A 27,665-nucleotide genomic window follows, 5' to 3' on the forward strand; every position below is an offset into this window, starting at 1 on the left:
GCTGTAACGTCGCCGCGGGCGCCATTCTGCGCGAGCCTTAAAACTTTTACTTGTCGACTTTCAGCTTCAGCTTCCTTCCGGAGCGGCTTGCGCGCGCGCTCCGCCAGTCCGCGCCCGACCGCCGGAGCGAACGCACGTACCGCTCCTCGCGAGTGCAGCCCCCGACGGTGCATGTGCCCTAGTGAACCTCAGTGCCCTGAAGTGGAGACTCGCAGTGCGACCGCTGGGCCTATCGGCCCTGGCGGCATGGAATCCCCCCAGATGTACGACGCAGCCGCGGCACCGCCACCGCCGCCGCAGCCAGACCTAAAAAAGGCGGCAGAGGATAAAAGGACACCTTTCCCACCCCCGGACTTAGACGAGCTCAATGGACAGGAGATCAGCTTGGATTTACAACACCTCATCGAGGACCAGTTCCGAGGGGAGGAGACGATGGCTCTCTTCCAGGAAATACTCCCCGGAGGACGGTCGCCGCAGCAGAGGCCGTTCGCGCGAACGACCCTTGCGTATATGCCCCAACCCGTCCACTCTGGGGCATCGTACGCAAACCCGGTGCCTGCTAACTCTCACGAACAAGCGCCTCCGATAAAGGAGGAACCCCCTGAACCGCATGATTTCAGGCGAGCAGTGACATGTGCGCAATACACAGGCCAATACAACGCACAGCCGCCAGTTGGAGTGAGTGGCCCTTATGGAGGTGGTTTCACACCGCTGCCTCCATTGGGAGCTCCTTTGCTCCCGCCTCTGTTAAAACACAAGCAGCCCCCGTCGAGGCGATCGTCCGGCAAAGTGATAGACAAAGGTACGGACGAGTACCGAAGGAGGAGGGAGCGTAACAACATAGCCGTTCGTAAATCACGCGAGAAGGCAAAAGTACGTTCGAGGGAGGTCGAGGAAAAGGTAAAAACATTACTCCGTGAAAAAGAGGCATTACTAAAGAGGCTGGAGGCGGTCACGGGGGAGTTGAGCCTTCACAAGCAGATGTACGTTCACCTGATCAACTTGAATCATCCAGAGATCACTGAACTATGCCGGTCGATGTTGCAGCTAGGAGCTCCTCACTCGTCGGATCACACGCTCTGACCGTAGGTGAGTGTTTGTCGGCGTGTTTTGTTTGTGTGAAAAATTAAGTTAAGTGACAGCAACGTTTGACACTCTCGGTTTGTGATACATGTTACCATTACGAGTTCCAAATATAGTTTATTTATTTCGTATTTAGTTTTAAGTATATTATATGTTAATTGTAAATAAGTGAATATAATATCGGGTTGTTATATATTTTATAATAATAAATTCTAAGTTGTTTTATTACCTTTTAATTTGATTTTTATCTGAACAAAACAAATAATAATTCATCAATGAACACAATAAAAGAGGGCGAAAAAAACATTTCTCCAACCTTAATTTAAAATTGTCATTAAAACGCGCCTAATTTAAACATCCTAAGTATCATTATAATTGAACAGTTGTATCATTATTAATGATTTCTTAATAATTTCATAAAATAATAATATTCTACGTAAGTGCATCATTAATTAACCGTTTGAAGTTGAAACGAGTAGCGTTACTTTTCCTTTTTCCATGGATATTATATAGTATTAATAAATTTATCACAACAACAATATCCATTGGTTTATTAGGACAATTCTATATTATTAATAAACTTTTATTAAATGTAGTCAAAAGTCAGAGCCACGCTGCTCTGATCGAAGATTTCCCTATTGTTAAGACTCGTCCATGTAATCGATATAACATACTCTTAAATCTTACTGTTTTGAATACAAAAAGCCTTATGACATAGTTAAGATAAATGTTTAAAATCGATTAAACAACTTGCGTTTACAAGTTAATCACAATTACAAGCAAAAATTTGACCTAAATTTTCTTCCGATCACAAAATTATGTCATATTACTTTTCCAAGTGAACTCAACAGCATAACACTACAATATAATATACATTTTGTGTAAATTTATTTTGACATAGTTCTTCTATTGAATGTGTAATGTTAAGTAATTGATTTGAATTTGTTTAAGCATAATTCTCGACACAGTTCTAATTCAGTGTAATGTATGTTTATTTTTAGAATATTTTATTACGATAAAATCAACTGATGCTTTTTTATTCAAGACAAAGACAAAACTGTTCGAGTGCTTTTTTTTTTCTTTTTCTCAACAAATTTTCGACAATAGACTTTTTGTTTTGTAGCTATACTAATATTATAATGAGGTAAATGTTGTCTGTTTTGATATAGCTCCGGAACTAATGGTCTAATTCTAAAAAAAACACTGGTAGAAAGTTATATTATATCAGTGTTATAGGGTAATATATAGGTACATACGTATTAAATTGCAACCGTGCGAAGCCGGGGCGAGTCATTAGTTAAAAACATGAATAGACAAAAAAAATCGAATCATGCAAATATAAGTTTTCTCAAAATTTTCAATAATTATTACGATCTAATTTCCACCAATGACAAACACTATTACAATTTGACGTCCACTGTATCAGCTATATGGAATCTTCGTTGTCATAAAGTTCTAGAACTAAAAACGTATATCTGACAATCTTTAGTCCATATAGAATACACTATACAAAAATAAACGTCGATCCGTACCATCAGTGCTTTCCGAAACATTTAGACCAGTTGTTGTCCGCGGGATATACAGACTTCCTTGATGGTCAAGTTTGCTTCGTACCAAAATGGATCAAATTCAGTTCAATGGTTTGGCCCTGAGAGAGCAGCAGACAGACAGAAAGACAGAGTTACTTTCGCATTTATAATATTAGTACAGAAAAGTAGGGATTCATTTTATTTATTTGACAAATGAAACATTTTATTATATGAACATATTATTCGAAGTTTACATTAATAATAAAGTAAAAAAATATACATTTCTACACACAGAACATCTTTATCTAATGAGGTATATTGTCTTGTATATTGCAATATTATTTGCAATATTCAAACGACGATTAATAAAAGTCTTTCGAAATAGATAAAGAACTACGTCTAACTTACAATGAAACTTTTTTAAATGAAAAGTAATTTAAATTACTAAGCAGAATTCAAGATTATCATTACTCTGATCTCACAAATTTGTTTAACACAAACTTATATTTCCGTCTCTTTCTTACGTTTGAATATGAAGAGATTAGCAAGTCATTTAGACCAGTCGAATCAATTGAAGAAATTTTGCGATAGAATCACCTATTATCAATTCGTGACAGGAACAAAAAATCCTAAGATTTTTTTAAATCATTTTATTCGCTAATGCACCACCAAATTTGGAAAGTAATATGCCTCCAATATTGTACATTTATACTAAGTATTGCCGCTTGCAACAGGATGCATGAATTGGACGAAATAAGCTCGAATTAAAAAAGTAGTTAGATTTTTCGTGGTCTATTAAGACTCATTCATTATATCATTCGCTTGCTTTGTTCCATTCATGATCACAGGTCACAGCAACTTAATTTTCCGTTCATCTCTACTTCTAATCATTATATTCATTTTCCGTCATCCCTTACACAGTCAATCTTTTTCCCGGTCTTCCCCCTCCAGTCCTCTATATCCATACTAAACGTGCTAGTCGTGGCATGATGAATATCATGTATACATCACACCACTTTCTCTCTCTTTATGTCACGTGTAGGATGACCATTATTTAACAAAAAAAAAAAAAACGACCTTATGTTTAAAGGCCTTTGCTTGGTAAATTATAAATATATCTGTCACAAATCTAGATATCATAGATGTCAAAATTAAAAATATCTCCTGTTCAAATTATGACCGCGTTGCCAATCAACGTTTACCGAATTAATTATAATACCATTGTTAGTATTTTCGACTAGTAAATGTCAAACTTTGTCACGGGATCCCGATGTCCTCCCGAACGCTACCGTGACATCCCGATAAAAATCTCAATCAAGTCCAATATGAAATTTGTAAAACTACAAAAATAATGATTCAATCAAAATTAATTTTCAATAATATTTTAAATGCGAAAGTTAGTTTATATTCGTTTGTTTGTTATGCTTTAACATCTTAACCATCCAGCCAATCATGGTAAAATTTTGCATACACACATAGAAAATACCAGTGACCGCCCCCCTCCCCCTTCATGGGCGAAGGCTCGAGCGGAAACTAGTTGCAAGTATAAACTAGTTTTTCTTACTCATTATGTTATATTTTCATTCCTTTTGTTTATCTGCCCGGTCACATGTGTAGGTCACGTGTATTACACAACTTTGTATAATTACTCATGGTAATGTCTTACCAAAACATTACAAACTTTTAAGGAAAGTCGGTTAAAAATTTCTTTCATCTCTTGACCTCATGGGCATGTCAAATTCACCCAATTAACGAAATTATTATATTTTTAATGTTGAATTAAACCTTATATCTTTGTAATAGAGACCAACAATTTTACAAATTTATGTAAACATTGTCATTTAAATTTGAACTTTATTCCATTGTGTTAAGATACAATAAACGCGATTGTCTATAATTTGAAAATAAATTTCATTATTCTATTTTCAATTTTATTCCTTTGTGATAAACCAAAACTACAAAATAATATATGATGCATTTTTAGATTAATTTATTAAAGCAATATTCGACCTTATTACATCGTAATAGAGACGTGACTTACATGAATTAATCTGTATAAAATTTAAAGATTTTTCTTTTTCAATTTTGGACTTTATCCCATTGTGATAGAGTCTTATCGTGAAAGTAAACAATGACAGCGTGCGTTAGGTCACGTTTATTTGGAAATGTGAAGCGTTTGATTTTAAATCAGTGATTTAGTTATAAATGTATGTTTGTCTTTTTGTTACATATAAGGGGATGAATACATTTCCGACTAATAATCATTTTACTATTAGGTATATAGTTATTGCTACCGTCTTGGCATTGTAGGATATGATTCATACAATGTCTTTAACATTGTTAATTTTCGCGATAGTTTTTAATAATTCTTTCAGAGTTTGTGACAGTCAGAAATATTTCCAGTTAAAACTAATTATGACCGACAGAATCTATTAGTACTTTTAGTCAAAGATATATATTAGGTTAGGTTTATTTCTGTAATCGTGTCATCTTGGTGTATGGAGTGTATCTCAGGATTTTACTGGCCTGTCAAACTCATGTGTCAAATGCCACGCTTACAGAAATAATCAAACCTACCTCTACAACACTACTTTTGTCACTCAGTCAAAGTTAACATCTGAATGTGTCATTGTTTTGTGGCTAGCTTAAAATGGCTTTAGATCTCGAGTTCTCTTGGCGTCAAACTTTGTATTGGGTCGAGAAAAAATTATCGGGTTTTCCTTTCGAAATATTCTCAGTAGCTACACGGGGCTTTATTAACGCCCTCTAGAAAAGCACGTAGTTGTTGATCCTGCCTTTATTTTCGTGAAGTATCATATCAATGCCGTCCCATTAGATCGTAAGAGTGAGTGAATAGTGTTTGTGTTTGTTGTTGCTGGAACCTTACTTGAAAATATTTAGGTTGTGTTGAGTTCAACACAGATCTTTCCCTTTTAGTCATCATTGATATAATATGTATAACTCATAACCACTTCCTGAACATCATTTACAGGTAGAGTCAAATTTTCAACTCGAATACGTATTGAACTTAACAATACAATACTTCAACTTTTTTTTAATGTTGAGAAAACTTTTGATTTTCATCAAATCACACAGTTTTATTATAGAAATTACAAGATGTTAAGAAAACTATATTTGGAATGATTATATAATATACATTGTACTAGATTACTTTTTAAATACTTTATTTAGATTTTTGTTTGGCAATCTCTTGAATGACTGGATGAATTATATTATGTCGTTATATATGATATGGGTTTAATCTTATTATGTCTAAAAAAAAGTTACTGTTTTGTGCTACTTCACTCATTATTCACTCACAGTGATTTATAGCTTGATGTTTATATGGGCTATAAACATTATCAATAAAGGGGCTATAAAATGCATATTTCGAAATCGAATTTGTAGATTCAGGTATTAGCATGTTCAAAGAAGCAAACTGGAGTAGATATAAAAAAAAACGTCAAACGGCTACAAAGATGAAAGACTATATAGCCTATTCCAATGGAAGTAGGAAAAAAGATAAACAAACCTTAGATTTACGTATTTCATGCGATTTGCTAATAACTCAGCTATGTTGTGCACTACTAAGAGTTTATGATTAATGTATCTTTATTTACAATACAACACTATTACACTTAACTACTTATTTCCACTTTAATTTTACTTCCAAAATTTCATGATATCAGTTTCGTCGACGTTCAAAACGTAATTTTTTCGCAAATTCATGGTGAATATCATAGATTTTCTATTTGCAATTTGCTGTCAAATGTTGTTTATTTGGCTTTTTCCTGTTTTGGTTGGAACAGAGTACCCCATAGATTAAAGTGTTTTTTTTTGGATTAAAAATATTTAGTTTTATTAAATTCTATATATTAGTCGCAAATTTTTAATACACCTCTATTACGAAACTTTGACCTATAATTTAGGTAGTACCACTTCCTAAATTATTTAAATGTTCTGATTCTGATAAGGATTTGTTCGCATCGGAAGTAGATATTTTAGCAAGGCTATGACACGACCTTTACTATTAATGATAACAAAGCTAATAAAATTAGTGTTTATTAATAATTATTTGTAGTTGAATTTAAGCGATTTAAGCCAGACACTTATTCAGCTCTTTGTTTATAGTTACTTTTTTTGTAACTTTCTTTAAATTATCGCTTTTATGTTTTATTAGCTTTTAATACTTTGTTATGTTTTTTTTTCTTTATGACTCTAGGTCAAATAGTTCATTAAATATCAGTACATCGTAGGTTGTCGGCACAAATCCGTGGATTTAATTTATGCTCAACAGTCATTTCATACATTTAAGAAACATAATGAGAATGAAAATGATGCCATTCATATAAACAAACCTTTATTTTACAACTTAAAAGTTTTAATTCTACATTGACAAATAATATTGATATAAAACCTTTTTTTTTAAACATTTTTTTTTATGAAACGCAACAAATAAAGAACCTAACAACACGAAAACGGACCTACGCCAATATTTAAAAAAAGAACGCGAACGGAATTGAGAACTCGGTATTCAAATTCGTTTGTGCAAAACGTGGTTCATAACTTTCATTTTCGCTTATACACACACCGCTTGATAATCAGCTCTATGTTGTGTGACTTAAGGTACTCTTTTGCTTAACGCTCATCGAAATTTCGCCTCATGTCCTACTTACAGCCTTTCGATTGAATTGTTGATTTTAACTATTTCACGTTTGCTTACGGGTATATCTCGTCCTTTTTTGCATTTCGAAATTTGAATTACTTTTTTCAATAACGTTTTACTACAGATTTTAAATAAAACGCCATATGTCCTCTTTTTGCTTTTAAATATTTATATAATATAAAATCCCGATTCGAAATTTAAAAAATAAATAGACATTTAGTAAAACTTTTTATAAAATGATCCATATACATTAATATGATTCAATTACTTATCGAAACCCTGTTTAATATATGCGTGGTCCCTAAAGGAGAAAGTAACCGGTTATCGATAGATTTTAATGGAGACAAAAACTAGAAAATCGTCAATAAAAATTCAAATATGTTCTATATTTAAACGAAATGAAAACCGTTAACATAAAACTCGAAACTATTAAAATGATAACAATATTTACATCAAAAACGAGACATGCTGGAAGTATCAACATTTTTGTATTATCAATTTTATAGAAACATTATTGAACTAAAAAAAGGAACACGTTCTTATTTTAAATTTAAAAAAACTTACAAGATGTATCTTTAAATTAATTCTATTTATTTTTAAAATTTATATATGTACTTATCGTTTTGTGTGTTTACTTTATAGGAAGTTCACGAAATTACATTTAAATGAATACAATCATTTTAAACTCTTTAAAGTAGTTTAAAGTCGACTAGTTTGCTCAGACCCTTACTATTCCCACAAGGACAGAGATGAATCACACACGTCTGCTTGTGGGTGTGCACACTTTCACTTTTTTTTTCGTTTATATGCCTTTTGTGTTTTTGGAAGGTGTTATGCGGGAGGCTTAAGAGATTTAATTCAATATCTATAGTTAAAAAAAAAAACTATTTTTTTATGAAATTTGAAAAACTCTTATGGGAATGGAACTCTCATTAGAAGTTTGTTACAGAAAAAGGTTATATAGCTGTCAATCATTAGGCTAATTTTATTATACAGAAATATAGGTTTATAATATTAATAGTACCTATATCATAAACAGTTTTTAACTATAATACCTGTAATAATTATTCTTATACCTTACACTACATAATATTAAACGAATATAATAAATACGTCGTAAAAGTCATCCAGACCATCGGATATAAAAGAACTATCGTCCATTATCAACATTATATATTTTGTAATGCGTCGTAAGTGTTCGCAGGTACAGTATGAGTTGCGCGCGCGCAGTTTCGCAATAACCAAGTATGTGTGTCAAACGATCGCCTTAACACGCAAGAACGGACAAGTTGTCACGTGGTCGTGTTATTGTTTTATATTAAATTTAAAAAAAAATGTACTCGTTAGGCCACGGTCCAATAGTTATTCTTAGGTGTATCAAGAAATAGTTCGGTTTATAATAAAATTATTGTATAATATATAATAGAGAGGAATGAGTTATACAAAATATATAACAGAAAAGTAAATAGTTTCGTTATTACAGGAACATTCACGTTTGTCAGGTAAACAGTCTACATTTAAAGTGGGTAGTGAAACTCTCGCAGCTACTTACATAATTATATTAAAACCTTCTCCGAAGCACGCTGCATCTCCTGGTATGAGTAAAACTCATTGCTTATTGGTTTATATGCTACTCATAAGTCGCAGTAATTATTTATTTAAAAAAAAAAACAAATAAAAGTGTAATTCTTATTATGCCTTTAATAGTCTCTATTGCTATTACTATTCATTTAAACTAAATTTATATTCTTATGTAGTGAAAACGTATCACGTGAAATTCTCAAACACATACAAATATTGCATGTTTTCAATATCAATAAACCATTCGTATAAAATAAGTTTTTTCGTCAGAAACGTTTCACTCAAACGTTACATACAGCAACGTTGCACGTAAATTCGACTACAGAAACAAAATTTGATGACACACTATCTAAAATTGTGATTGAAAAAAATTAAGCCTTCAAAAAAAATAATAGTAAATTTCGGCGATCTTTTGGCTCCTTACCGCATAACGCCAGGAGCGCGTTGGAAAGTTCGGCGGTCGCGGGGAAATCGCAAGAGAAACTCTATTGTATAATATTAATATACACCCTTCATTTCAATCGTCCTAGTTTTTACTATAATCTTTTCGTCCTTTAAATAGATCAATCTTATTTGAATAATTAAAATAAAAAAAAAACAGTCGTTTGTATGATCAAATGTATTTTTTTAAATCTAGCAATTTAATTCTCTTGTTGGTAGGTCTTTGTGCTTCTCATCACATCATCACATATATTGAGCTGGTAGCAAATGGAACCATGTAATTGTAGGAGATATTCGCCCATATACACTGACAGTGTAACCAATATTAATCAATTAGTATATGGTGAATGAGCCGCCAATCAAGGATCTATGATACGTCCCTTGGGTCTGTTACACTGGTTAATTCACCATTATATTATACCGGTCTTCACGTATTCCAAGGCGTTATAGCACGTATGGTAGAGCCTAGTCAAATATTTAATTGGAATACCAAATTTTGCACATGTATAGCCCATAAACCATTAGCTGTTTGTCTAGTGACTATTGGTCCATTTATTTTATTAAAAAAAAATAATTTGTTGTTTGGTATTTTATTAAAATAAGGAGTTTAAAAAATAGTGCTATAACAATTTTTTTGATTTTCTAGAATTGACGCACTGCCGTCTTTGCCATAAGACATATAAAAAAAAGAAAAAAACCGCTGTCAAATTTCTGACGTCAAAAACGCTAAGAGTATATTTTCTAGTCATAGACAATGTTACAATGAGGAAAATATAAACATGAATGTTAAATAGATATATAATAAGGAAAGATCAGTACAGTGTCTATTAAACGCCACTTCAAATAGTAAATTCAAATTAACAGTTTTACAATAGTCATACAAAAGCAAAAGATCAGAAGCGCATTTTATTGGTTATATTAAGACGGGAGAATGTGCCATGGTGGTCACTACCCCCCATAGAAATGGTACTGTAAGAAGTATTAACCAGTAAATTTGGGTATATTGCTATGTGTTTGTTGTTGTAACAATGATTTACCAGTAACCAGAAGTAGTACCTGGTACCTACCCAGTCGGATTCGCACCAAGATTTTTTATTTACAATCAAATATTTAAAAATATAATTGATCAAATAAACTTACAAATTCATAACGGCTACAAAAAGTTTCCGATTCTATTCCGATCCGAGAAATATTCGATACCGAACAAATTTCGATTGCATTACGATAGTGCTAGTCGAATTGACCCCGAGGTGGAATGTTGGAAAGAATGCTGGTCACATTTCTACATTCCAATGCAATTTGGATTATCTATGAAAAATAACATCGTGGTCAATCAAATATATATATATATACATATATAGTTTCATACAATAATATTTGAATACAATTTAAATAATTACATACTATAATCTAAAATGTACGTGCTCTAGTTTTTTTATTATTGTTATTGTATAATTTTGCAGCATAAACAATAAATGTAATTCATTTAATATATCGTATATTCTTGATGACGCTGTTTTGGAATGCATTTCTCATACCAAATTTTGGTGTAGTAGAAACTATCAAATATTTTCTCTTCTTTAAAACCCTGTTAGCTTTTCTCGTAACTAGCGAAAGGGATACAAGTTTTTGAATTAAGAGGGGAAAGCTAAGCAGCATATACGCACCTAAAATAAGGCAAATAATAAGGCAATAAATTATAAAGCTGAAAAAATTACCAACGCCCTATATTCTGTAAACAAAAAATCAAAATCAAAGTTATCCTGTTATACAAACACACTATCATGAATCATTATCTGTACAATATTAAACCTATATCAATCCATGCTTATATTGTAAATGCGAAAAATTTGTTATAAAATAATCTTGATCCTCAAGAAGTGCATAGCCTACTTTTTTATACCGAACACCTCCACGACTATCATTCTAATTAAATATAAAGAAGCCAATGGTTGGCCAATGCAATTCTGCTGCAGAAAAATTTAAATATGCCAAATATAAATGTGCCAATCATGGTAATTTGGCAGACATTCTCGAAGTCTATTAATTTATAACACTTATATCAACATCAGTATTTATATACGTATAAGATGATAATATTTACTTTTATTTCAATATTAAAATTAATGTAACTCCTTGTAATGATCAATTTTTGAATGCATCTTTCTGTTGACGTTACAAATTATAAAGTTCAATGACCGTACAATAGCATCTGGCACGATGGTTTAATAATCGACACTGCAGCTAAAAAGTGTAATGCATTCACGACAATATTGACGTTGCGCTAGAAATCTTCTGTTCTTGGGTTGAACCAGTGAAATGTTATAGTTTTATGTTAAGAAATGAACAGAAGCAGCCCGATTTTTTTCATAATGTCGGTAGGCGGATTTGCAAATTGACCATCTGATGGTTAGTGGCCAACACTGGCTATAAAACATTGGTGCTGTAAGAAATATTAACCATTCCTTAGATAGCCAATGCGCCAACAGCCTTGAGAACTAAGATGTTATGTTCCACGCGGTCATACAAATCATGACTGCATGGAATGCAAGAATTCTAGCAGTAGCGAAATTAATTTTAGTTTAGATGGCTTACAATCGTGGCTCAATTTGCTAATTTAAAGGAATACTCAAATTATTCGTATACTGTAAGGTTTTGAATGTCAGAAAGTGTATGAGTAAATTCCGATAAATAAACAGTCATTATGCTTTTAATCGGTTTGGTTTAATGTGAAACGAAATAAAAAGACATATAAATTAAACATATTTACTATAAATTTCGACGTTAGCTGAACTACGTACCTTTAGTGTATATCACAAATGGGCCACTTTATAGTAAGTGGTCATCACGGTCCATAGACATTGGCACTGTAAGAGATTATAACCATTTCTTATATCGCCAATGATATGTCCTTTGTACCTTTGGTTACACTGGCTCAATAACCCTTCAAAACACAGCAATAATAAATATTGCTATTTGGCGAAAGAATATGATGAGTGGTTGGTACACCCAGACAGGCCTGCACAATTTACAAAGCCCTACCACAAGACCCAGCAAATATATAAACAATTTAATAATTAATTGATTATACCGTTGAAATACGAAATATGTGAGTTAATAGCGTAATTTGACAAACAAATGCTACTGAACTAATTTAATTTGTTATAAACCGGTAGCTTGTCAAATCTAGTTTAGATTTGGAGTAAGTCCTGGTTATTTGGTGCAGATACTAGGTCAGTTTCAAAGGCTATTACTTGCATTATCAGTACTATTATATACAGGGTTATTGGTAATTCGACGTATTCCCGTTAGGAGGTGATAGGGGTGATTATTTGCGATAATTTCAACCCCCATATGCATAATGCAAAAGTGAACCATTTTTGAGTTATCACGTTTTATAGATTTTTTCAAAATAAGTCAAAAATGCAACTTCATAAATTTATTTAAAAAAAGAGTATCAATTAAAATCTATTTTTTTCTCCTGATTTATAAAAACGAATAAACACTGGTCATTTGTCAATATTAAAACAAATAATAATCGGTTTAAATTTAAAAATGCGAGACGGAAAAAGATTTTATTTAAATTTTTTTTTATTTTTTTTCCACTAAAATGCCTTAAAAACAAAAAAAGACGTTATGAAACTTAAGAATTCGGACTTAAGTTCGCTCTTTAAAATTCACACAAAATTAATTAAAAACAATACCCAATGTCAATAAAACTAAAATTCAAATTTAGAACTCAGCTACCGATTTAGTGAAATTATTCCGCATTATATTTGATGCGCTTTTTTTATTCTTATTTTGGGGTCTTCCGCGGATGATACAGGCGAGACAGCATAAACTAGGGATTTCATGTGATCCCAGACAAAGAACTCAACCGGCGTTTAGTCCGAACTCCTACCAGGCCACGGAATGGGTCCTACTCTACTCCAATTAGGAAAATGTGCAGTACATCTGTCTTGCTGGTATATGATATTTTGTCTCGTAACCTTCTTGGTAATCTTCTTCTTTCTGTAAATAAGTCTTCGAGAAGGATAGGATTTTTGTGTACATTATGACTTCAATCATGCTCATTTTGGTAATTAGTAATCCCATTTTGATCGATTTTGAATGCAAATTTTCAAACAAGACGCGCCTCCTAAATTAATGTTTGATGCGGTAGGCATGAATCTACAAAAAATAACTCTCCTTTCAGGGACTTCTTCGTGAATAATTTGCGCAGAAATATAATGGTAAATGATGGTGATGGAATCCTGCATTATGCACCGTAGACCATGCTGTGTGTGCTGTGCTCTGTTACAGAGAGTCGTGCGAAGGTGTTTGTCGAAATTATTCGAATGGTTCATCGATAAATTCTTATACTCTTAGTAATTAACAACATGGACTGGGAGTCTTTCGACATTCATTTGTCCTCTTTGAACACTACCAGTTTCCCGGATTCGCTTATTATAAACTGATACATCGGGTAGCCGGTGAAGAGGAAACCGACGCGAATAATCTTGCATTGGCTAGGTATGTATTAAACTTATTTGCGAGACATTCAAAGAGCGAATTTAAGTTTTGTTCGAATACGAATTTCCACCACCGTCCTTAGTGGTCATTTTATTTCGGTTGTTTTGAAATAAGATCCTATTTGTTATACATTTTTGGAAAGCTGATTAAACGGTTATGTTTTTTAAATAATCTGCAGGACAAGTTTCATAACGTTTTTTTTTTGTTTTTAAGGCATTTTTGTGGAAAAAAATTGAAATAAAATCTTTTTCCGTCTCGCATTTTTAAATTTAGACCGATTATTATTGTTTTAATATTGACAAATGACCAGTGTTTATTCGTTTTTATAAATCAGAGGAAACAAAGATTTCAATTGATAATTTTTTTAAATAAATTTTTGAAGTTGCATTATTGACTTATTTTGAAAAAATCTATAAAACGTGATAACTCAAAAATGGTTCAATTTTGCATTATGCATATGGGGGTTAAAATTATCGCAAATAATCACCCCTATCACCTCCTAACGGGAATACGTCGAATTACCAATAACCCTGTATAATAATGTATGGATATTTAACAATATAAAATTCCCAAAAATTTTTATGTTTGTTCTTTATAGATCACTAAGCTATTGTTCCGATTATTATGAGATTTTGGTGAGGTACTCTACATAAGACGAATGGCCCAAAAAAACCAAGAATTTTTCTTTGTACCTTTTTTGGTCTTTAATATATACGTTTTATCTAGTATTAGTAGTAGTAGTAGTAGTAGTATAGGAGCCGAGATGGCCCAGTGGTTAGAACGCGTGCATCTTAACCGATGATTTCGGGTTCAAACCCAGGCAGGCACCACTGAATTTTCATGTGCTTAATTTGTGTTTATAATTCATCTCGTGCTCGGCGGTGAAGGAAAACATCGAATAAATAATTCCAACGAAATTCTGCCACATGTGTATTCCACCAACCCGCATTGGAGCAGCGTGGTGGAATATGCTCCATACCTTGTCCTCAACGGGAGAGGAGGCCTTAGCCCAGCAGTGGGAAATTTACAGGCTGATTATGTTATGTTTATGTTTTATCTAGTATAGTATAGTTCTACATGTGCGAAGTCGAGACGGTTAGCTAATATTCTATGATAATAAAATTCCAAAAGATCCTTTGCAAATATTTTTACGAAATCACTGTGATATATATTTTTATGAATTATCCTCATATTTATTTGTGTCTGTTTGATTTTGCTTAAAATATGTATATATTTAACTCGACATGGGTATTTTTATCACAGCCCACAAAAGAGTTACCACGGTACATATTATGACTACGATAAATAATACAGGAGATTATATCGATGAAAAGTTTTGTTTTTAAGCTGAGAATTTCGAAACCGCAATAATTTTTACGGATTCGCGGGCTTGCGAAAAGTTTAAATGAAAAAAAAAAAAAAAACATTTGCAACGGTCGGTACGAAAAACATTGTCACGTTGTAAACGTCGAGATTCGTATCAACGTGACAATAACCACGTGGTAACTTAGGAAGTGAAATGGGGGGGAGGCCTAAGTTTCATTTAGTGCGAAATGATTACAGGTTTAACCAAATTTAGAGGTAAAATATTGCTCTTATATAGAAATGTCTACATTTTTATATATATAATTAGTGAATCAATTGTGACATTTTATGGAGGGTACCATTAGGTAATCACCGACAACATTCGCGTGTAACGTTAACATTAGATCAATTCATATCATAAAACCAATGTTACAAGGTCTTAACGCATCAAATATTCGTATGAACATTAGATCTGTAACAATGACATTAATTGATGTTATGTTAATTTCTGAGATGTTACATAAGCTATGATATATAGTTGATAAAAAAAGTGTGTAGTTAACATACATTGATTTCTATGGAGGATAAATAATAATAATTCAATGGTATTTAATTACTTATGTAAACAGTCGTAAAGGAGTAACTGGTCTTGTCGGTTCTTAAGGACTAATTAAGTAAGTCTTGTCGGTTATTCTTGGTAGAATCTACATTCTGAACCGGTGCTTTAAATTTAATTTTATATTGCCCAATCAACCACCACGTGATCTAATGTAATCCAGTTGGAATCACACTGGCTCACTCGGCCTTTAAAACGTAAGCAACACAAGGTATCTATCGGTAGAGTAATTGATGAGTGGGCGGTACCCATTCTGGTGGAAATTTGTATTTTGTTAACTGCAACATACACTATGATATGATGTCATTCGATATTGTTAATAGTACAAAGATTATGTAAAACGCATTCATTCATAACGTTTTATTTTGTCGTTGAATCATTTGATAAGCTTCACAGGAAGACGATATTACTAACATTAAAATTTATCTTAAATTATTCTAATTTAGATTTAATTGATCATTATTAATATGAATTGAACATTATTATTTTTAAATTATATGTGTTATATTTTTATTAGAAGTGAGAGATGAGACACTCAATAGTCCAATAACATCGTGAAATTCTTAAATCAAAGAGCTATTCCGTTTGAACTCGAAACCAGCGATTGTGATCGTGATATGTCGGAAATTCGACATTGAGTATAATTATGTAATTTAAAGGATACACGCACCATAATAGCACTTTTAGTCACCCTAAGTCGGTTTTCAATATTACTCGATTGAGAACCGAAGTGAGTATAAAGAATACCAGCTCATAATGTCTCGAGTTGAAATCTCAGTTTGGGTCTAGGAACCTAATATACAGGGTTATTGGTAATTCGACGTAATCCCGTTAGGAGGTGATAGGGGTGACTATTTGCGATAATTGGAAACCCCATATGCATGATGCAAATGTGAACCATTTTTGAGTTATCACTTTTTTTAGATTTTTTCAAAATAAGTCAAAATTGCGACTTCAAAAATTTATTAAAAAAAAAGTATCAATTAAAATCTACTTTTTTCTTCTGATTTATAAAAACGATTAAACACTGGATATTTTTAAATATATAAACAATAATTATCGGTCCAAATTTCAAAAATGCGAGACGGAAAACGATGTTATTTCAATTTTTTTTTATTTTTTTCCCTCAAATATGCCTAAAAACATAAAAAAAATATTATGAAACTTGTTCTGCAGATTATTGAAGTAATATCGTTTTCCGTCTCGCATTTTTAAATTTGGACCGATAATTATTGTTTATATATTGAAAAATATCCAGTGTTTAATCGTTTTTATAAATCAGAAGAAAGAGTAGATTTTAATCAAAACTTTTTTTTAATAAATTCTTGAAGTTGCAATTTTGAGTTATTTTGAAAAAATCTAAAAAACGTGATAACTCAAAAATGGTTCACATTTGCATTATGCATATGGGGGTTCAAATTATCGCAAATAGTCACCCCTATCACCTCCTAACGGGAATACGTCGAATTACCCTGTATATTATACAAGTATATTTAGATGTAATATTTCCAATATTGCAAACTGGTTCATAGACACTGCAAGAAATATTAAACATTATTTTCATTACCAATGTGGTAATTGAGAATTATGATGTTACCTGTCTTATGCCTGAAGTTACAATTTCACTCACCCATCATGGACCTGTCTAGCTTTGAGAAACGATTAAAATCTAATATATTACAGAAAAAGTACAGGATATTTGTGGTACAGTGCACTATGTTAGCAATCAGTAAATGCCCATAGCTAGAATCTCTTAGAAACTTTGAAGAAGATAAAAATGATCTGTAATATTAATGGCGGAACTGTTGAAGATTGATGTTATCTCTTCGCATGAGTCGTTTATGATAGTGTACCCAAATGAGTCAAGTTTCGAAAAGAACCGAAATATTTACAGATAGTAGAACCATCGAAATAATTCAAGTGTTTTCTACGACGTATTCGATAACGTAGTCGATGTTTCAGAAAAATCGCCCATTATGACGAGTATTAAGTATTTTCACGGCAATTTTCGAATATTGTGACGTCATTATACCCAGAAAATAACTGTCCTTTGAAACCATCACAGAATTATAAAGAAGTTTGAAAGTATTCTAGAAAGAAACGCACTTGTCGTTTCGAAGCCAGAATGTACAGTACAATTTTAATTACGAAATATTAATTAAGCGTTCATTTTTCGAGATTCCTGAAGGATTGTTTCGTAAACTTTTCTATTCTCTAAAGTTCATTTAACTTAAGACCTGATCACGTGGTCGACGTCGTGGAAGACTAGTCGACGTAAATGAATATTTTTCTTATATTTCATTAAATTTGTCATTTGAAATTCCTGAATATTTTTACGTTAAAATGTAGTAAGATTACGCGTATTCAATATTTATGCATTTCATTGTAAAAAAAAAATATCTGTAAACTTTATTTATCTCTACATAGTATAAAATAAAGTCGCTTCCCGCCGTCTGTACGCTTTAATCTACGTAACGGATTTCAATCAATAAATAGAGTCATTCAAGAGGAAGGTTTATATGACTACATGCATGTTATGGTAGAGAAAAGTCGAGAATTTAAATTTTCCTAGCTGGAGAAAACCAATATATCTCTTTTATTATTTGTTCTTGAATCTAAAATGTATATTTAGACTCTTGATTGTACCCGTGTGATACTAGGACGATTAGTTAGTGATGTAGGTTTTTAACGCCCTTTTATGTATTAGGATTTCTATGTTGAACTGGTGATGGGCCATTCGACTAACTGTCCCGTTCGTTTTTAAGCTAGCTTATAAGGTAACAGATCTCAAGGTCCTGCCGAAACTTGTTGGTAGCAAAATTAGCTAATTGGCAAAATTAAGCTCCCATGCTTCGGAAAACACGTAAACTATCTCCGGTTGTGTCAGATTGCCACCTTTTTTATGTAATAGGTAGGCTGACGGACAAATGGGCCACCTGATGGTCACCACCGCCCATAGACATTGACGCTGTAAGAAATAATAACCATTCCTTAAATAACACCATAATACTAAGTATTGCTGCTTGGTGGTAGAATAACTGATGGTACCTACTGACGGCTGGCACAAAGCCCTACCACCAAGCAATGTAATGGATTATGGGAGAAGTGAAGGGATCCTATGTGTTTGCGCACATTTATGCACTGTAATCTCCTGCGTAGTCAATACCCAGTACCTTAGCTAATTCTGCCAACAGACATATATAAATATATATTTTAAGGCCTTGTAACAATTGGCCTTTACTTATGCTGTAATCGATGCATGTAACTTCAACAAACAAAAACTAAAAGTCTTCAAAGTAATTTAATTTTCATTCGTAATGTTATATTGTTTTTCAATACTTCTTTAGAAAGTACCGAAAACTTTTTGGGAAGAAGTTATTTCGACGGCACTTTTGTTTCAATTTTGTTTTCGGATAAAATTGGTATAGAATGACATAATATTGAACTTGGTATCGAGAATATTTATAATATGGACGTTGTAAACACATTTGGTGAAAGAAAACACTGTGACGAAATATTGCCACGTGTGTTTTGTCTCCAAACCTTCTTCCTGAATTGACCTTTTTGTTTCGGTTTGATTTAGGCTGCTTGGTTATGTATTGACAGAATTTGTTTAATATTTTATTATAAATATTTAAAATTAATAACTCCAATCAAATCAACTACGCGTCATGTAAATTCTTTATCTTTATTTTAAATGGTTATTTAAACGTAAAACTTCAGAATAAGAAACCTATCAAGATCCGGCAAAAAAGACGTTACTATTTCATACGGTTTAGTACTAGATATATATGTAACACAATACAATATAGGAACTAGAATATACGACGCAGAGAAAGTCCGATGACAAATGTCAGTTATGTATTAATCGTTATACAGGATGTTCCAATGGTAATATTCAAGCTGACATACTAGATCACGATGTTCTAGAATTAATGAGATTGTCAAAGTTTTTGAGGTATGTTTTCACTCGCAGTTTCAATTTAAACAGTTCTTTGGACAACCTGTATATGCATCTTGCAGTTGCAGATTTTGATAGATTTTATATGATATTATTATTTGGATTTTCAAGTATATTATCGATAATACTATGCATCTCTAAGTGCGGATATGACTATGATTTACAAATATTATATGTATGTCTGTTTATCCCCAATAACATATTCCCTATGTAAGTATCGTAGTTACAAATTGACATGAATGTATTTAAACTGAAGTTAATAGTTAGATTTAACTGTTATAGTTAAAAATCTATAATGTCGACTAGATACTATTTAGGGCACGCATTGATAACAATGACACACATCCGTTATCAGACAAACAAATAAACATATTGATAACTTATTGAGACGTATTTCGAGACAGGTTAGTTAATTTTAACTGATAGTTTTGTTTTTATTACAATATTAAAAAATATATTCATTCACTCATTCAAAAATAACAAAGTAATTGTTTATAATATGTTAAATACATATATTCAATAATTTAAAAATCGAACGCGACTATTTATTCCCAATAGGCGTAAAAAGATTCAATAAAAAAATACAGATATTTACGTCGCAATTAAACTAGTTCTTCAAATAAAACTATAAGCTAATAGACATGAATTAGCTTCTTTGAATACACATACATTCATACATACAAATACCGTTTCCTATGTTATAAAAATATATAACCAACATTTAATTAACACAGATAATATTTATCCTCTGAAATATTATTATATTTTTCTATTAAAAAATAGGTAGTGAATTATCAAATGGCACGCTGTTCCATCGATGTCTATTCTTATTTTTTATCGATATTGTGAAATTAGTTTCACAATATCGATAAAAAATAAGACTAGTTTAATACCACAGATAATTAATTTATATTAATATTTTTGTACAATAATATATGTACCGATTGACGATTATTTTGTTCTAGCAACGAAAATATAATTAGATAGTTTGTACTCGGTACACTATTTATAAAGACTTCATTATAAAGTATTGTAGCCGTTCTTTGTGCCTTTAAAAAATATTTTTTTCTATTATTAATTGTGTAAAAAATATCTTTATATTGCAATGTATTAAAAGTGAAAAAAACAAAAAGATATAATAATTTTGTTTCGTTATCTATTACAAGTGAAATAATAGGTAACATCCGTAAAATTTAAATCATGATTTAAATACACCGAGTGTGGCGTACGTCCGCTCGCGTTGACGAACGGCATCAGAATCACAAATCACTATGTTTTATTTCCGAAGCACTTTCACTTTACGCGTGTGTGCGTGCGCGGGTGTGGCCAAGTGTGTTCTTTTTATTAATTTAACCCACATTCGAGATTAGTTACGTCACATATGTAACGCCGAAACGTCACTTGTGACGTTTTTATTTTTAATTACTGCAAAGGGATTAATTAAGTATATTCTATTTAGAACATTTTTTATTCTTTGCAACGTTGAGAAAGGTTTTTATTGTAATACTCGCATACTTTTTTACGTTTAATGTTAAAACAAAAACGATTTCCAATAAGATTTAGAAAATATATTTTACAAAAATTTCAAAGTAAATAAAATATATATTTTTCATATTGTTTCAATAATATTATCTCGCTCATCAAGCTTTATAGTTTACTAGCTATAGCACGAACACAAGAAGGGTCTATATACAAATTTTAGATTATAGAACAAAGACAAAAAGAAAATAAACTTATTTTTTCGGTTGAAAATCGTAGTTTCTCTCTAAATATTATACATGTATACATATGAACCTTCCTCTTGAATCACTCTGTATATTGATGAAAACCGCATTAAAATCCATTGCGTAGCTTAAAAGACCTAAGCGTACAGGCTCCGGGAAACAGCCGATAATATTATGTCAACTTAGTAGAACTACACGTTTGAGTTGAGAATTATGTTCGTAGTCCTACTACTAAAATATACTACTACGCTACTAAAATAGTTGCCTTTTTAACTACATATAACGTCATCTTTACTAATATTATAGATGTCTAATGAACTCTGTCTGTCTGTTGTTTTTTCGCGGCCAAAACCAGTGAACCAATTTTGATGATATTTGGAATGAAGACAGCTTGATTTCTAAGGAAAGATAAAGGCTTTTATGCTTGATAGTTATCGACCAAATCAGCCGCAAAGCCAGGGTTAGAACTAGTATTATATAAAATAGCAGAAGCGTGTTTTATTTTCGTCTACACTTCGCCTAGTTAGTGCGTGCGTCTCAAAGCTTTAAATATAAAGCAATAGTGCAAATTGTTGGTGCAAATGTGACAACGAAGTTAGAAATATTTAGATTTATTCTTAACTTTTTTAATGCTTTTATTGATAAGATACTTTTATTGTGTCTCTGCATGATCATATGTAAAAATGTTTGATTGGTTAAGTTTCTTTATTGTCACCAAACCGCATTAGAGCAGCGTAGTGGAATTATTTCCAAACCTTCTCCTCGAAAGGAAGAGGTGGCCTGAGTGTGAGCTGTGTGACATTAAGAGTCTGTTACTTTACTTTTTTTAATTTTGCTGTATTTTCTGACCACATTCTGTTACTCGATGTTTGTATTCGATATTCAATAAATTAATTAAAAAAAATCGATATTCAAAATTTAGACCTAATACTTGTAAGCGAATATTTCGCTTAATATACACTGAACTATTAATAAATCCACTCGCTTTCTATTCATTTTCAATAATTAGGTATTAATTAAATATTCTCAAATCAAAACATAACTATAAAGAATAGCATATAACTAGAACTACGTACACATAACTTTAGAATAACAGATAAAAAAATACCAACAAAATTGATACACAAACTCTCAAGCTATTGAGTTAAATGATTAAAAAGATTATTCAATAATACATATATTCGATTATTAAAAAAAATAGTTGAATATAAAAAGTTAATTTTAAAATGTAATTGAAATTAAATGATCACGAATATTAAAATGATATTCATTCATTAACAATAATTTGATAACCTAAGAGTTTTACTATGAACGTTATCTTGGTATGTTTGGTTTGTAGTCGGTAGAGTGCATTGCCCATCCCGGTTTTTGGATGCAGGTTCAACGAACTCGCTCTGTGATTTTTATGACATGCCACATAGAGCGTGTAGAGAACTGTTTTCTAGTCGACTCTTCCCTCGACCGTTGGTTTTCGGACGTAGATTTTGTTTATCAATTGTTATCAAATTTTATTTGTTGTGCGGTAATTGTATGCACCAGGTTTAATGATGTTATTAGAAGATGCAGGTCGTACTCGTAAATAGTAAACGTTTGAATTTAATATTTGTAAATATTTTATAAAATGTTTATATAAAGCTGTTGTACTTAGTGGCATAAAGAATATCAATAGTGTTGCTATATTAAAAATATGATCTATTTTTTTAAATAAGTAGAAAGTCTGGCGAATAGGTCACCTGATGGTAACTGTCTCTACCGTCCATAGACAATCCGCCATCAACCTTGGGAATTAAGATGTCATGTCCCTCGCCTCACTTACTACTTACTGCCTCAGTCACCCTTCGAACCGGAACCCAAGAATACGAATACTGTGTAGCATTGCCGGTTCGGATCCAGGCATCAGATTAATTAATTTTCTACATCGTTTGTCCAAACGTCGGAAGTAATGGACTCATGTTGATACATTCATACGTGTTACTCGGTAAAGTAGCGCGATACTTTAAGTCGTTACAATTGAGACTTACCCAGCGACAGCAGAACGTTTGACTTATATGTTCACTAGCGGTGCCCGCGACTTCGTGCGCGTTGTTTGAAATTACGTCATTCGGATATTGTAGCTTGATTTTATTTTTATTCTATATATAATACTGAAATAAAAGTAGCCTAAGTAGTCGAAATCGGTTCAGCCGTTCCAGAGATATATTATATGTAACATAAATAATAAAACATAACATAATCAGACTGTAAATTTCCCACTGCTGGGCTAAGGCCTCCTCTCCCGTTGAGGAGAAGGTATGGAGCATATTCCACCACGCTGCTCCAATGCGGGTTGGTGGAATACACATGTGACAGAATTTCGTTGAAATTAGACACATGTAGGTTTCCTCACGATGTTTTCCTTCACCGCCGAGCACGAGATGAATTATAAACACAAATTAAGCATATGAAAATTCAGTGGTGCCTGCCTGGGTTTGAACCCGAAATCATCGGTTAAGATGCACGCGTTCTAACCACTGGGCCATCTCGGCTCATTATTGTATTATATGTATAGATTACTAATTACGGGCACGCGGGTGTTATTGTTTTTGTTTAAGTCGAAAACTTTTAACGTAAAATCTTTTAAAGAACCAATGATCTTATCGAATGTTTATGATTTTTATGATGATATTAAGTAAAAAAGTATATAAATAATGAAATAAATTGTAGTAAAGTTATATGTTAATTATTAATAATATAATGAATATTTTTTTAAATTATATCAACATGGCTGATTCATAATGTATTTTCACGTCATTTCCGATTCATATCCGGTTAAGTATTTTGTTATATTTAATTGATTTAACATGATTACATGCATTAGTGACATACTTATAACTACGGATTACAAAAAATATTTAAGCTTGCTTTAGTTTTAAGGAAAAAGTTACATAAATATGTTTTATCTGTGTGAGTAATACATTTCAATGTACACACACACTCATATGTTGTAAATATAATAAGTAATAATACCCTTTTTGTGTGTCTGTTCCCTGACGTTTAACTTCGCTCTCAGAATATTTGAATATAGAAAACTATTTTTTTATCTGTTAAGTTAAATCCATTAAAGTCTTATTTACTTTTTATTTTTTTAATGATGCAAGTAATTTCATGGTTTGATAATTATTAAAGAAGATAAATTCGTTATAAAACCGTTATATAAGATTCTGAGTCAGGAACTGGTCATGCTGCTGAATATTATTTTGGGCATTATTTAACTAAATAAAAGAAGGGATATAAAATATAATTCTAAATTCAAAAGTTGTTGCGCCTGATACATGAAAACGTTGAACAAATTGTGTAAAAATAAACTTTATGAGCGACTTATTTGTACAAATATTCTGTTAAAAAAAAAACAATAAAATAAACAAACTAATCGAGAAAAAAATCAATATAATATTGACCGCAGTTTCACCATAATTGCGACACATAGACACTAGAACACGGTAACTGCCAATTCGCACGTCCCACTTTCTAATAACATTCAACTTCAAACCAAAAAAAAATATAATAAAAAAATGACGTAAGAACGTCAGTAGGACATTAGGTCTGTGGAGCTGTTATGCAATTTAGTTTTGACTTACGTAACTCGTGAAAGTCGGCCATCAAGCTTCCGCGCTTATATAACGCGTCTTAAGTGAGCTGACATAGATTTTAGTTAAAATAAAATATTTAATACCTCGATAGTCGATACGTACTGGTTATTGATTGGAGATAAATGGTTAAAACTCGAATGGTATTATTGTTCGATATCGCTTGTGTATGCGTTAAGTGCTTTCAATTCGTTGTCATATTATAGTACAATTTAAAAATTTTGTAAATGATAAAATTTGGGTGTTTTTTTTCTCATTTATATTTTATTAGCTGTTACCCGCGGCTTTGCCCGCGTAGAATATGAATATATTTACAAATTAACTTAAAATGTTACGTTAATGTAATACCTCTTTGTATACCACATTGGTGTGTATTTCAGCCCTTAGGGTAGAATATCCAGAAACGCTTAAATACGTATCAAATCATTTTTAATCGGTAGCCCAAAAAGAAAATTTCATGCTTCTAACTTCAAAATGACGGACTTCCAGACTAACCTGTATACGAAATGTCAAACTCTATTTCTCCTCTTTGGCGTAAAATATCCAAAAACGCTTAAAAGCGAATCAACCCATTTTTAATCGGTAGCTCGAAAATAACATTTCATGTTTCTATCTTAAAAATGACGGACTTCTATACAAACTTTCAACCCTTATATTACCCCCGTAGGGGTAGAATATGCAGAAACACTTAAATAAGTATCTACTCCTTTTTAATCAGTATCCCAAAAATAAAGTTTCATGTTTCTAACTTAAAAAAATCCATACGAACGTTCAACCCCTATTTCACCCATTTAGGGGTAGAATATCCAAAATTCTCTCATGAGTGGGTGTCATGATATGTTATTTTATAATAGTATAGCCTAAAATATAAGTTTTATGGTTCTAGTTCTAAAAATTCTAAACATGACAATACTTTCAACAACTTACAACCTTTCATCCCCCTTTTCAACCCTTTACAGCAATTCTTTCCAAATAAAAAGTATTACAATACAAGTACAACAATGTATTTAAGGTATTTTATTGGATAAGGATTAATGCTGTATAGGTTAAAATCGCTTCGAAAATTAGCCAATATTTGTGGTAAAAAATAAATGACAAAAAAATGTTATTGTGGGTTATCACTTACAGATAGACACATACCATCGCGGACTTTTTTGTAGAAATTTTTGAGGTGTACAATTCTGTAGTACATTATTATAGACATAGGGACAGAGAAAGCGACTTTGTTTTATACTATGTAAAGATACTACAACTTGTATACCAATACTCCAAAAATAAAATCGGTTAATTATTTAATAAAATTCAATCAAAATTTTACTATATATTTTGGTGAAACTATTACCGACTCACTTCAATCATATCTGAAATGTTTTTTTCTTGGTTCTTGGTTATTAGATTTTGGAATAAAGTACTTAAAAAAATGTTGTTTTTTTTGTGTTTATTATACGATTTCAAAACTTTATTTTACAAATATATTTTTCTTTGTTCTAGATCGTGACATCGTCAAATGACAGAATGGACACCCGTGTGATATCGTGCATTAGATAAAAAAAATAAGTGACGCCTCTTCTTAATGTAAGCTTAGGTAGCAAAATTACTTTGTGATTTATATTGTTTACTTTTATATACATATACATAATAAGTAAGGTTTTTTTGTAAAAGATTTTGACAGATGAAAGCGTTGAACGGTTAAAGATGTGATCTCAAAATAAGCCGTGACACTTTATAATCTGTTCTCTATGCAAAAAGAATTCAAATACATCGTCATTTGACTTAAATAACCTAAAGAATAATGTTTTAAAATATACAAATAATAATTTATTTACTTGATTTTTTTTTCAATTTCTGGCTTACTTTAGGTTGTTTGAATGTCATTTTGACATTAACGACGTATACTATATTTTTATAAATGGTTGAAAATGTAAACTTAGGCCATAGTTAAAACCAGCACTGCCATTTGAAGTCTCGAAGGTTATTTTTAATTTGAAATAATTAATATTTAAAATCTATTATAGTTTTAATTGTGATTGCTCCATTCAACTTCATTTCACATTATAATATCATGATAGGTGTCGCTAGGATCGCTCAAAAGTTGGCTCGTTTCTTAAATTACAAACACATTTACAGAAATAAAACTTATTGTGTTTCTTAAAACGTCATTAGATTTCCTTTCACTATCATTAATCTACTTAAAACCTTTTGATTTTATTGTAAAATATAGAATAAGATTATAATGTAATTATTATGTAAATTGGTTGTATATAATTTTTGGATCAGCGAAATGAATAAGAGTATGTCTTATTTAGTTATTTTTTCACACTAAAAAGTTTTTAAATAAACATGTATGTCATGAACATAAGCAAACTAAATATTTAAAAAAAAATGACTTATATTGGTAAAATAAAAAAAAATACAATTTAGATTGTCAACAAAATTTGTACCTCTTTTGTGTTTTCACTTATAATTTAAAAAAAAAACATACAAATATTGATTCCACTGAGCAATGATGTAAACAGACTATTCATTATAAGTGTAAATCTTAACAGATAAGGTAAGAAATGGGATATTATTAAATATTATTATTATTTTTTGTTAATTTCTAAAAAAAGTTTATTCCTAAA

The 27,665-nt window shown here is 31.6% G+C and overlaps 1 protein-coding gene across 1 annotated transcript; it reads left to right on the top strand.

Moving 5' to 3' along the window:
• On the top strand, nt 1-26,792 carry LOC113399521 (CCAAT/enhancer-binding protein-like). The gene is made up of 2 exons (XM_026638665.2): nt 1-1,089; nt 26,536-26,792. The coding sequence occupies exon 1, from the start codon at nt 172-174 to the stop codon at nt 1,081-1,083; it is 912 nt and encodes a 303-aa protein (XP_026494450.1). The 5' UTR covers nt 1-171; the 3' UTR covers nt 1,084-1,089; nt 26,536-26,792.
• The last annotated feature ends 873 nt before the right edge of the window (nt 26,793-27,665 follow it).

This window comes from Vanessa tameamea, chromosome 25 (genome assembly GCF_037043105.1).
Source record: "Vanessa tameamea isolate UH-Manoa-2023 chromosome 25, ilVanTame1 primary haplotype, whole genome shotgun sequence".
Taxonomy (NCBI): domain Eukaryota; kingdom Metazoa; phylum Arthropoda; class Insecta; order Lepidoptera; family Nymphalidae; genus Vanessa; species Vanessa tameamea.

Coding starts and splice junctions, on each gene's coding strand:
- LOC113399521 (XM_026638665.2), top strand. CDS start 172: ATGTGCCCTAGTGAACCTCAGTGCCCTGAAGTGGAGACTCGCAGTGCG.